This window comes from Conger conger, chromosome 1 (assembly GCF_963514075.1).
Source record: "Conger conger chromosome 1, fConCon1.1, whole genome shotgun sequence".
Taxonomy (NCBI): Eukaryota; Metazoa; Chordata; class Actinopteri; order Anguilliformes; family Congridae; genus Conger; species Conger conger.
In genome coordinates this window covers 51,522,802-51,535,719 of record NC_083760.1, presented here as the reverse complement: position 1 = coordinate 51,535,719, position 12,918 = coordinate 51,522,802, and the positions used below count along the sequence as shown (strand labels likewise).

The window sequence follows — 12,918 nt, the reverse complement described above, 5'->3', positions numbered from 1 at the left end:
CGTAGGCTACAATAAAATTAATTCTGCATATGAATAAGGTATAATAGTCTTGTGTTATTGAATGCTTGTATTAAAGCATTAGCATCACGCTCAGTGTAACATAAACTTAAGGTGTTATGTTACTGTATTAAAATCCGTCGCGATGTTATCCACAATAATGGTGTCATTTGCCAAAGTCCAAAAGCACTGTCTCACCTACAGATCAAATACTTCACTGATATAAGCCCCTTTATCCGTTAAATATGGATTACGTACGCGATAAAGTTCAAAACCTAATCTTCTGCAATCCGATACTGTTTTAATGATCCATTACATTTTAATGTGGTGGAATCGAACTGCGTGCAATGCATTCCTATTGGACCAGACCTCTAGAACATTATATGAAAAAACACTTAGTTTGCTGTTTCTCCTCAAAATACACGAATTCAGACTTCAGTGTAGTTCGGTATTTCCTTAAATGACATCTGGCAGGAATCTCCGATGTGATACATATACTGTCCTTAGACAAGCGTAATGTTTTTTTTTCAATGGACAACCCCAGTGCCAGCTGATCTACCTTTCCAGTGACATCACATCATACTACCGTTTTGATAGTCACTTCTCATTTCAGCAGTTCAGGATTGGCCAATGGCCAGATAGCGTGAGCTCTGCTCACCGACGATCAGCCTTTGATTGGTTGATTCACATGCAGCGAGGGCGGGACTGAGAGCCTGAACAGGCAAGGTTGTTTCTTTTCCTCATTATCATAAAATATTCAGCATCTTCTCAAAGTAGCGCCACAGCAGGCATGCCGCTCATTGGAAACTGTCGAGAAACTGGATTATGTTCACGAAATGGATTAACGCTGCCTTCGTTTTTCATTTATTTGATCAAAATAGAATAATTAATCTTTTAAAAACATAGTTTTGTTGTAAAGCTACAGAACATCGTGCCAAAACGCCACATAGCCTTAACATAACTAAATCATAGCTGTTTGTAACATTACTACAGAATTTTTTGCGCACTTTTTCTAAATTTTCATTTACAACGCAATGTGTTTGAATCTGTTTATATTTGTATAGGTAGCCTCGTTAACCTATTTTATTTTACTTAGGCCTTCTTTTATTTATTTTCTGTCACTGGAATAATCTTTTCGTACAGTCATGTGGACCTTTCTGGGAATCGCAAGTTTCACGTACGTTTATAAAAAATGCGATGCCGTTTTGACTTATGCCCACAAAGAAATAGTCCTGTTAGTTTTCATCGCTGCTGGCTTGCTTCTATCTTATGCGAGGTATCGCTATGGACAGACGCACAAAGTACCGACAATATTACGTGTACCACTGGAACTGTTGGCTTCTCTGCCGCTTGCAAAGCGCTTCTTCAATTCATCAACGGACTATACCAGCATTAGAAACAGCTCATCCAAAAAGGTATCCACATTTGTCTTTATTTGTCAGAAAATTAAGTGCATTTGTATTTACATTGTTTTTAAAAAATGTTCATTCAGCATTATATATATTTTTAGAAACGAAATGCATTTACTTGTCTATGTATTTGGACATAGTCATGTAGCCTAAACCATAATGGAATTGATATCGATAGCGAATACAATAATCCCAAATAATAATATCACCTGTACAAAATGGCAACAAAAATACATCGTCTTCTATTTATCCATTTATACATGTTGTTATTATATTGATTGATGATTTAGCATATACTACAGCTTTATTCACGAAAGGCTGAAATTCTAGAGTCATTTCCAAGATTTCACTTTAAGATACAGATTTTTAAATATGAAACATTATGTAGACTTTAATTAGGAGTAGATAACATTGTCATGTTTACAACCTACATAATTAGCATAGTCCTACAACACCAGGCTCAGATTCTATCTTAACGCTTTCGTCAAACAACTTTTGTTCTTCCGATTTAAGGAATCAAGTCAAAGGAAAAGGTTGGACCTGCAGAATTCTTCATGTACGAGCAAGGCCACCGTTGTCGCTTCAGAACCTGACGTCATCATTGTAGGAGCCGGCGTACTCGGTTCCGCCATTGCCACGGTGCTGGCACGTGATGGCCGGAGGGTCACTGTAATCGAAAGAGACCTTAAGGAGCCAGACAGGATCGTGGGAGAGCTGCTACAGCCTGGGGGATACCGTGCGCTCAAGGAGCTTGGCCTTGAAAGTGAGTTTCCCAGCACAGAATCCACTATTACTACAAATTATTGACAGTTGCAGAGTTGATTCTGAGTAATTCAGGATTGGAGGTATAATGAAAAGACAACATCCTTTTCCAGTGTGCAGATTCAAGTGTGCAGTGGTCTTTCAGTGAAGTGTCCCATACATTGTTATTCAACAGTGCATTTTGTAATCATTTTCCTCTGATTTTCATGACAAATACATAAAAATAGTATTATAATACAAGACTTCTTCGATTTACAAGTCAGAAAATCAGAGAGCATATTTCAGCAAATATCCTTCATTTGAGAATTAAGTCACTAGCCAAGTCTTATGAATGCAAATCTAAATCCAGAAACAAAGAAGGTGACCCCCTCGGTGAGTTGGGTCTGCATTGTCTTCTCGTAGATTCGGTGGAGGGGCTGGACGCTCACATTGTGAAGGGCTACATAATCCATGACCTGGAGAGCAGCACGGAGGTGGAGATCCCCTACCCACGGGAGGAGGAGGCCGTCCAGTGCGGCCGCGCCTTCCACCACGGCCGCTTCATCATGGGGCTGCGTCAGGCCGCCCTGGCAGAGTCCAAGTAAGAGTCACCAAGGCCCCTGGGGGTGCAGATTAAACAGAAGTGTGGTGTAATGTAAATCCCATGGAAATTACTTGGTTGGACATTTATCGAAATCGAGAAGGTTCTAACTAAGTATATGAGTATACATTTGTTTATAGGGCAAGTTGATAGTCAAGTCAAGTCAAATAGATTTGTATAGCCTAGCACCTTTTCTGACAAAGTCAGCACAATGTGCTTCACAGACGTTGAAATGTAGGCTACAGATAGGTAAAAAGATACCCATGTGCACATATGAGTATATAAAAAAAAAGATGCCCATGGGGGTGCAGATTAAAGAATGTAAATGTAAAGTAATGTAAATCCCACAGAAATTACTTGGTTGGATATTTATCGAAATCAAGAAGGTTCTAACTGACATTTTTGACAAAAATGAGTTAGTGTTATACATTTGTTTATAGGGCAATTTGATAGTCAAGTCAAATAGATTTGTATAGCCTAGCACCTTTTCTGACAAAGCACAATGTGCTTCACAGACGTTCACATGTAGGCTACAGATAGGTAAAAAGATACCCATGTGCACATATGAGTATATAAAAAAGATGATTTAAATCTTTTTAAAACACAAATCTAGCCTGAAGAGCAATAGAAAATAGAAAATGTCTCTTTTCTAACTGTCAAAAAGATTTTAGATTTAAGTTGAAGGACTTGAAGCTAGTTACAGTCTCCTTGATCCAAACCTCAATTGGAAGTTTGTTCCAAAGCAGTGGGCGTCTATACGAAAATGCTTTACCATTTACCACTTTCTTTGTTCCTGGAACCACAAGGGTGCCTGTGAGCGCAGTGTGCGATGAGGCTCATACGGGATAATATGATCCATTCAAGGCTTTAAAATAGGAGAATTACTTTACAATCAATGCGCTTTTCGACAGGTAGCCAGTGTAGAGAGGCCAGCACTGAGGTAACATTGTCATACTTTCTCTTCCTCTTTCAGTTTTGCTGTATTAGTGTGATGTGAAAGCTTTGAGGCTCAATATCTCAAAACTACTCAGATTGCAGATATAACCTTAAAATTTTAAGGTCATGCAATATTGCCTTTTCAGGGATTAATTTAACATGAAAACTGTTAACTTAACATGTGTAATATCATATTTAAGAGATGGCTAATGGCCATATACCTACTGTAGTACAGTGTGTGTACTGCAGAAAAAACTAGGTGTTTCTGGAATTCACTTCCTCATCAGCAGCATTCCAGAAAACCTGAGCTAAGATGTATATTGATCATCCCTCCTGATATATTTAAGCAATAACTCACAACAGGCAGTTGTATATAGAAATTTATATATATCATGTACTGGAATGAGTTATTGCTTTTATGAAATGGTTACCAAACATAATATAGCTATAATAGACACAATCCAATTTTTTTATTAACAGTTTAATTTCAAGAATAATTGTAAGTATTCAACATAAGTATACTCTAACGTTGTTCTGCCATACTAATTAGCTAGTTAGCTCGCAAGCTACCATGAATGAGCAGTTGCCAAGCGAGGGCACAACATCAGAGCATTTTTTGGGAAATAAAAACATCTTTATCTTTGGATGTGTGCTAGAGAGGGGAAAAAAAGGACCTTTTTGAGCGAAAATATAGGTATCACTAGGACCTCATAACAATTGGCAAAACTAATAGCTTGAAAGCTAGCCCCTTGGTTTATCACCTGGATTTAAATACTCTGAAGACCCAAGGGTCAGCAAAATGTTGTGAATATAAGACCAGCCGGTACGATGTTATTTGCTTAACGTGTATGTTTTTTGGTTTTTTTTTTCAGTGTGACATTTATTGAAGGTACTGTGACCTGCCTAGAGGAGGAGAATGGCTGCGTCACTGGTATTCAGTACAGGGACAAAGAAAGCGGAGACACTAAGGTGAGCACCCGTGTTTTCTGTTTGTCACTCACTGTGGCAAAAAAAATAAAAAATAAAGTTTTTGTCAGTGTATGTGATTGTGTTTTTAAATCAATTAATGAAGTGCACTTCATTTAGAGCTTTATAAGCTCTTACTGGAATTAGGAATCTTACCAGGCTGTCTCCCTTTCCTGCCAATGTTGTGATTGATCTCTCTCAGGAAATTCGGGCTCCTCTGACCGTTGTCGCAGATGGCTGCTTTTCAAAGTTTCGGAAGAACTTGGTGTCTGGAAAAGTGAAAACAACCTCTCACTTTGTAGGGTGCATAATGACGGTAAATAGTTCTCTTGTCAAAGCTAATAGTCTTCTGTAAGGATTACAGCCTTAAATGTGCATTCACATAAAAGATAGTGCTATTCATCCAAGTTAGCGGTATCTATCTATACATACAACTAAGTAATGGTTGATTGGAAATTTTCTAAAAATATATTTTTTTCCAGGATTCTCCTCAGTTTAAGCCAAATCATGCCGAGCTGGTGCTAGCCAACCCGAGTCCAATCCTCATCTACCAAATCTCCTCCTACGAGACCAGAGTCCTAGTTGACATCAGAGGGGAGATGCCCAGAAACCTCACAGAGTACATGGTGGACAGAATATACCCACAGCTTCCAGGTAAGATACTGAAGAGGAAAGAAAGAGTATGTGAGACTCAAAACGTTTGGTATTCCCAACTGGCAAACTGTCGGATTGCCAGTTCAAAAGAGAACTTTCTGGAAGCCCAAATGCAGCCGCTTACAGTGCACAGTTGCCCTTAACCTAAGAGTGAAATACTGAATATTTATATTGCCATTTCTCTTGCACTTGCATATGCATCAGAGCCTGGTATGTGTTTGTGTGAGAGTTACTTCCTGAAATAAGAAAAAAAATGTATTTGGTCCGAGTGAAAAGAGATCTGTCTCATCTATGCGGTGAGATCATTGTGCTTCATTTCAGGAAGCTGTGGCTTGCAGTTTTATGGGTTATGGAGTTTAAGCCCTTTTGGAAATACCATAGATAACCCATATATAGCTGTTATCCCCCCAGTAGGTTAGAGTCCATTTTTGTGTCTGTCCAACTGATCTGTTGTCCTTCTTCAGAGCACCTTCAAGAGCCTTTCATGGTGGCCCTGCAAAACGATCGCTTGAGGTCCATGCCAGCCAGTTTTCTTCCTCCATCTCCAGTGAATAAACCAGGTAGGGAGCAGAGACCACCATGTAAAGAGACCTAGTTCATTTCAGAGGCAATCCTCTGTATCATATTTTAATTAAATCTTTAATCTATACATAATCTGCACTGACCCCTAAAATTAATTGACCTGATTATACAGGATTGTTTTCTTTTGGCTTTAATATTTGACCTGTGGTCGAACTATGATATTTGAGGTTTAAGAATTAACAAGCACCTTCCCTAACCAAAAAAACCCTTAGTATTTATATTTTAGTATTTCAGCAATAAACATGTGTCCAAAGCATGTTAATGTTTCAATGGGTGCTGACCCCAGGAGGAGACTACATTTCCCATAAGGCCATAAGGGCAGATGAGTGAGCGTGTACATTCTCTTGGACAGGAGTCCTTCTGCTGGGAGACGCATACAACATGAGGCACCCAGTGACGGGGGGAGGAATGAGTGTGGTGCTCAATGATGTCAGGATATGGAGGGGCCTGCTGAAGAACATTCCGGATCTTTATGATGACATGGCCATGCTGCAGGTACATCAAAATGATTAATAATCATATTCCCACAATATGTAAACACTTAAAAAAGCACTTGAAAATCAAACCTTGTTAAGACACACTTTGGGCACATAGCAGGGTTGCATGACGCATATGACCGCAAACAACTGCAAGTCAATCTGGGCCTCTTGGTTCTGGAAAAATTTTGGAGGAAGAAGAGAGAGGCTGCGCACTAAGCCATAGTTCAGTTTTATTGCATTTATTCATGTCAAGCACAGATTTAGCCCCAATAATTGCTTATTTATCATCACTAAACACTGATTATGAAGAAACGCTGCTTTATCATAAAAGCCCTAATTTGTCATGATTAAGCACTGCTTTCTTCTCAAGAAGTACCACTTGCCATCAATAAACACTAATTAGCTATAAGCTCTCTCATTGGTCAACACAATATGCACTTCTCATTGATATACATATTATCAATAAACTTCTTTTTTTTTTTTACAAGCAGCACAAAGAAATTCAGACACTTGGAGTACACTCTAGCTATGTACAGCACATTTTAAACACGACACATCTCTTGCTTAAATTGTGTTACTTGTAACTGCAAATTGTTCACTTCCATTTTCCCTGTCAACAAGGCAAAGAAGAAGTTCCACTGGGAGCGGAAATCATCACACTCATTCGTGGTGAATGTGCTGGCACAGGCCTTATATGAGCTGTTTGCTGCAACTGACAGTAAGTGCAATGTTCTAGGAAGAGGGGAATTATGGGATACCATCTGGGAGATGCTTTGTTAATATGCTTGCAGAAACCATCCCAACACATGCCTTTTTGAGATCTTCAGTAACCTCTTACAATTTGGCTGTTAGGCCTGGATTCAATCAATATTTCTCAGTTTTGACAGAGACAAAATTGTGCCCAGTACAAATAGATATTTTTTCAACCACAACAAATAATATATATTTCCCATAGTATATTTGTATATATTTGCTCAGTCAACAGCAAACAAAATTTTTCGTTAGGAGGTACTATACCAAAGGCTATATGATGTTTGAGTAGATTGTTTACACATGTCAACCGTAAGGGACTGAAGAATGTCCCTGCATTTTAGATCACTGTGAAAACTGTCTTTAACACCAAGCCTGGGAATTTAGCACATGCTCATAGCAATGCGAATCCAACTATGATTCAGCCTGTCCAGCGAGATCCTCAAAACACAAAACTAATTTAGCATGACTGACGACATCATCCCCAAATTTAGACAGATGGGTGTCACCAACCAGTTGAGAACAGCTTCCTGTAATGTTGTCTTTTGGTCAGTTGTTCCAGCTGAAATGTTGGCTGAAGTTAGTCTGTACCTCTCTGCTTAATGTGATACTTAAGCATTGTTTCTCAGCACACCAGAGAGCACCATAAGGGCATCTTCACACAGCAAGCTACAGTAGGGTCCAAAGTCTGAGACCACTAGTGAAAATGCTTCTATTTTGCATTATTTTCTCATTTAATAGAAACTTTTTCATTACTAATTATATTATCAGCATAACAATTTGAGTGAAAAGTTGAAAAATGACATTAATTTCAGAATTTTAGTATTTGGTGTGTCCACCTTTTGCTTTAATAACAACGTGCAGTCAAGTTGGCATGGACTCCACAAATTTGTGCAAAACCTGATGATTCATGATGAATGCACAGTCTTCGTGTGCCCCCATAAATGTTCAATGGGGTTGAGGTCAGGTGATTGTGGATTGTCCAGCACTCTTTTTTGGTCTTCAAATAGTTCTTGCAAAGCTTTAAAGTAACTTTCATAGATTTTTTTTCAAAATCCTAAAACTTTTGTTTATTTCCAGGAGGTCTCAGGCTTTTGGACACCACTGTATGTGCTTTGCTATGGATATTGAATAAAGTGCGTGTTGCAGATTTTGCAGACCTGCATGAGTCAAAGCACATTCCAGTCAAAGCCACTGTCCAGCGCTTATAATTATGGCTTTTTCACACTGTCCTTTCAGCACAAATATTCATGTTGTGCCAGACCGCCTCATGTTCTCATTTTTTCCTCAACCCTCCTTTGAATGCGTTTGCCCTTGTAATACTTTTACACCTCCCTGGTGTAAAATGACCATCTTGAAATTACCAGCTACCTGCTGTTTCAAAATATAGCTTTAGCTGGTCAATCCACGTTGAGTATGGAACAGGTCTGAACTGGTCAACCAACTACCAGCGGTTTAACAACATGGTTTGAGCTGTTATTTTCAGCTGGGCTGTATCATTTACTTCATGTGTAATCATACATTTAACTATCATGCAACAAGCTATGTACAGGTTAGCAAGGCGTAGAACTATTTGGCAATATTGTATAAAGAAAAGGAAATAAACAGGGTAAAAGGTAAATAAAGCATGCAAGGATGCACATAAATGCATACAATACTCTCCATATCCACAGATAAAGTGTGGATACATATACTCAAATGTAGTGTATTAGTCATGAACTATCACCGTCTCCTCACAGGAGAGTGGCGATTTAAAAATTGCATGAACTACCTTTCGCCGTTTCATCTTCCAGATTCCCTCCATGAGCTCAGAAAGGCCTGCTTCCATTACTTCAAGCTTGGAGGAGAGTGCATTTCCGGCCCCATCGGACTGCTGTCTGTGTAAGGCTATTTCTGTTTGTGTACACCCGATGACGTTAAGCACAATTTAGCTATTCGGAGCACTTTTCAGAAGTAAACCGGACATACGGTATAGTACACACGGGCATAGCTAGCCTGCATATTATTAGCTCCCTTTTGTAGCCCATTTTTCAGTGTTGTTTGTTTCTTTCAACAGGCTAACGCCAAAGCCGATGACGCTAATCGGCCACTTTTTTGCGGTGGCTCTGTATGCGATCTACTTCAGCTTCAAGTCGGAGTCTTGGCTCACAATGCCACGGGCGGTTTTTAAAAGTGGGGCCATTCTCTACCGTGCTTGTACAGTTATGTTCCCCCTCATCTACTCTGAGTTTAAGTACCTGGTCTACTGACGGGTGATCAGAAATGCCTGGGAACAATGAGTCCTCCATAGTGTCTTACTTGTACATTTCTTTCACAATTTGCATTAGCTGCCTTTTTGGTGACTATTACTGAATTCAATGCAATCATAAACCTTTGCTGGAAGAGGAAAATTTGCTTGTAAAATTGACAAAGTAAACTTACCTTTTAGTTTCTTAAATAATTCATGTTTGGCCTTTTCTATCCGATTCGAAAGATTAATTGACCTTGTGATGTTTTTATTTAATATGTTGTGTGTTTGTTGGCTGGACGTTGTTGTGAATTAACACAGTACACTTCACTTACGAGAATATTTTTCGACAAACCACTACGCTGCTAAATTTGTAATTCTTGTATAAATGTTTTTTTAAGCAAAGACAGGTTTTCACTAAAAATGAGAAAAGTGCTTTCTAGCCAATATGGTTTTCACATATTGGTCCTTTATGTCTTATTTAAAACAATTGCACTTAATTCCTTAGTATTATCGCCATAAATGGAGGTTGTCTATTGATTGAAGTAGCCAGTTGAAAATAAGTGAATTAATACTAATTGATTTTATTTACACACTGCTGTACCTTAATTGTGTTCATTGACAGGGTTCACAAATTATATAATTAGTATGGATTCCAGAGAGTGTATGTCAATATCCTGGTTAAATCTAGAGGATCCATATTTCAGCAAATTGTTTTCAAATTACATTATTGCCTCAACTGGCAAGCACATTAACTGGCATACATAGTCAATATGATTCTTTACAATGATCAGATTTTCAATTGTTACTTTAGTTTGGGTAGTGAAAGCCAGACATGGGGGCACATAATGTAATCAAATAAGGTTATACACAGTAAAAACACAAACTATGGAAAGAAAATGAAGATTCTGATTAAGATGGATAAGAAGTCAGAGCTTGCGACTTTGAATAGTATCCAGCTACTGTGGCTAAAATGTATTGCTTGAGAATTATTTTCCTTGTAAATTTTGATTGGTTTGGCGATGCACAGTCAGTCAAATCCACAATGCTGTTAACAGTGGAACTTGGACAATCTTGCTGAAATGAGGACACAGAGTAGGCATCTGTGGACTGCGACGTCTCGAAATGTGCCAGTGGAACATGAACACGAGGAAAAAAAAGTGCCTGGATCCCTTGTTCGGCGATGTAGAGCCACCGTGTGAACAAAACTGGATGCCCTGGTGCTCAGAGGAGGAAGTTTCCTTTCTGCTTGGAACATTATGGACTCGACGCTCGCAGAAACACGCTGAACCTGAAGTGTCCGATCAGCAAGACTGTGTTTGCGGCCTTTCCTTACTCTCTGAAAAATGAGAACGAGGCCTTTCTGAGCTTCATTTACACATTTTGTGACTTTGAGAACATAGGAACACTGCGAGACTGTTCTCTGCTTTTGGAATTGTCGTTTGTATATATGCCGTAATTCAATAAATGGTTATATTAGGAAAAGTGCTTTTCTGGGTATAGTACGTTTTAAATAATTGCAGACGAAAGTGTAGTAATGCAGGATTAAGGGGTCAAATCTCTTCAAGGCACTACCTAAGGATGTTAGAAAGAGGATAGGCTGTGCACGTATTGTCAATTTAAGGAACTAGGTGAGATTGGGGTCTGTTGTGACACATGGTCGAAAGTTATGCAATGTTTTCAGAGCATGAAATTGACACAAAACTGCTCCATTAAAATCCGAGGTGAAAGAGAACGTGTATGGGGGTGTGCAATGTGATTTACTTAAGGCTAGCTTGTTTCATTTGTAACAATGGACCCCGTGTCACAACAGACCTCGATCTCCCCTACTAGGGCAGTGGCTTGCAAGTGTCTCCTCGGGTACCCACAGGGGGATCCACGTATCTCGTGTTCCAGCTCAAGCACACCTGATTCAACTAGTCTTAGGGCTTGATTGGTATCAGGTGTGCTTGAGGCTGATACCTGGAACTGCCTGAGGGTACTCAAGGAGTGGTTTGAGAACCACTGTCCAAGTTGGGCAAGAATTCAGGCTAATTTTGGGTTTGGCTAGGTTTAGGGTTAGGAGACGGTAAGTGTTAGGGTCGAGGGAAGATTAGGGCGGTGCTCAGGAGCTTGGGAAAAGGTTAGGGCGAGTATTAGTCCATGATTTGGATGACCAAAATGTTTTCACTATGGGGGCCTATCACAATAGCCTTATGTATTTTGGTATTCTATTTACTGTAGGCTGTTTCTAATCAATTCCAATAGAGAAATGCCATATTTGAGATGAATCGCAGGCATGTAATTAGGGTTATAGGGTTCAGATTACAGTTATGGTTAAGAAGATGGTAGGCATTAGTGTTTAGACTTATGGGACTTGTTATTCTGGAGCAAGGGAAAGGGTTAGGGCAAGGGTAAGGGAGTCTATCATGATAGCCCTATTTGGTATTTTTTTTGTTGTTAAATACTTTTTCCTAAATAAATTATTTAAAACAGATTTCATTGTATTTCTTTTGTTGATTTGATGACATTTAGGCTGTTTTTTAAATTAATTTTAATAGAAAATTCCAATGTAATGTTGGAGATAACGCATATAATAAGGGTTATAATTAGGGCTAGTTTAAGGTTAGCATTATGTTCAGAAGCAAGGGAAAGGGAATGGGTAGGGGTTAGCCCTTGATCTCACTGACCAAAATATTTTCACTATTGGTGTCTATCATGACAGCCTTATGTATTTTGGCTGTTTGTATGTTTGTTTTTTCAGTGAAATTAGTATTAAAAAAAATGATTTCAACAAGATCTCCATCTCCTTTTTTTGTTTATTTGATAAGATGTAGGCAGTTTGGTTGGGGTTATGCGTAGGGGGTTCATTATTTTTACATTTTTGTCATTTTGCAGACGCTTAATCCGAAGCGACTTAGAAAAGCATAGGTTCTTCAAATCCAAGAACTATTCTAAACAAAAAGACAAGTCATCGTAAGTGCAATTATTATTATTATTATTATTTTTAAATTAAGGGTTAGAAGTAGACAGGGTTAGGTTAAGAACTGGTTTTAGGGAAAAGGTCTACATTAGAAATGAGCAAGTAAGGCAAGGATGATTTGGACTGCCGAAATGTTTTTGATAATATTTTTTAATAATTGTGCCTTCTCACAACAATGCTGAAATAAAAATGGATGTGTGAAGTGTGTTCATCACACTTGAAAAAGCCCAACTGATGTGTTAAAATTAATTCAATTAATTCAAGAACCATCCCTGTTGCTGCAGTCCAATACTTTCAATGTCACGCCCTCGGGCACTTCATTTGGTTTTAAAAGTATCAAGTATGCAAGTGTTAGTTCATAAAATGTTAATAAAAACTAGTGGGGAAAAAACAACCTGCCATTTAGATTATCTCCCCTAGGTGGCAGCACTTGTACGCGTATTGTATTTTGAGGATGACTAATTATGCTACCAGTCTCATTCCTTTTGCTGTCAATAGCGGTCATTCTTCGAACCTATTTTATTTGCCCATATATAGATCTATCATTTGATGTTGCATGTCCACAGCCGAAAACCAAAACAAAACATTCATGTTTTAGCATATTGTTTTGTCAA

At 38.6% G+C, this 12,918-nt stretch overlaps 1 protein-coding gene and 1 long non-coding RNA gene across 3 annotated transcripts; one reads left to right on the top strand and one right to left on the bottom strand.

Moving 5' to 3' along the window:
- Positions 1-779: 779 nt before the first annotated feature.
- Positions 780-11,818, top strand: sqlea (squalene epoxidase a). Its single transcript, XM_061230095.1, has 11 exons — positions 780-1,412; positions 1,920-2,169; positions 2,571-2,748; positions 4,557-4,653; positions 4,853-4,966; positions 5,133-5,304; positions 5,769-5,864; positions 6,239-6,381; positions 6,987-7,083; positions 8,909-8,996; positions 9,172-11,818. The coding sequence occupies exons 1-11, from the start codon at positions 1,143-1,145 to the stop codon at positions 9,362-9,364; spliced, it is 1,698 nt and encodes a 565-aa protein (XP_061086079.1). The 5' UTR covers positions 780-1,142; the 3' UTR covers positions 9,365-11,818.
- On the bottom strand, positions 1,647-9,264 carry LOC133119813 (uncharacterized). Of its 2 annotated transcripts, none has more exons than XR_009706942.1 (4): positions 8,887-9,264; positions 4,807-4,919; positions 2,597-2,767; positions 1,647-2,073 (listed from the first exon to the last, which is right to left on the bottom strand). It is a non-coding gene; the product is annotated as an uncharacterized LOC133119813 (long non-coding RNA). The 2 variants fall into 2 exon arrangements; XR_009706891.1 differs by lacking the exon at positions 8,887-9,264 and adding an exon at positions 6,453-6,607.
- Positions 11,819-12,918: the final 1,100 nt, after the last annotated feature.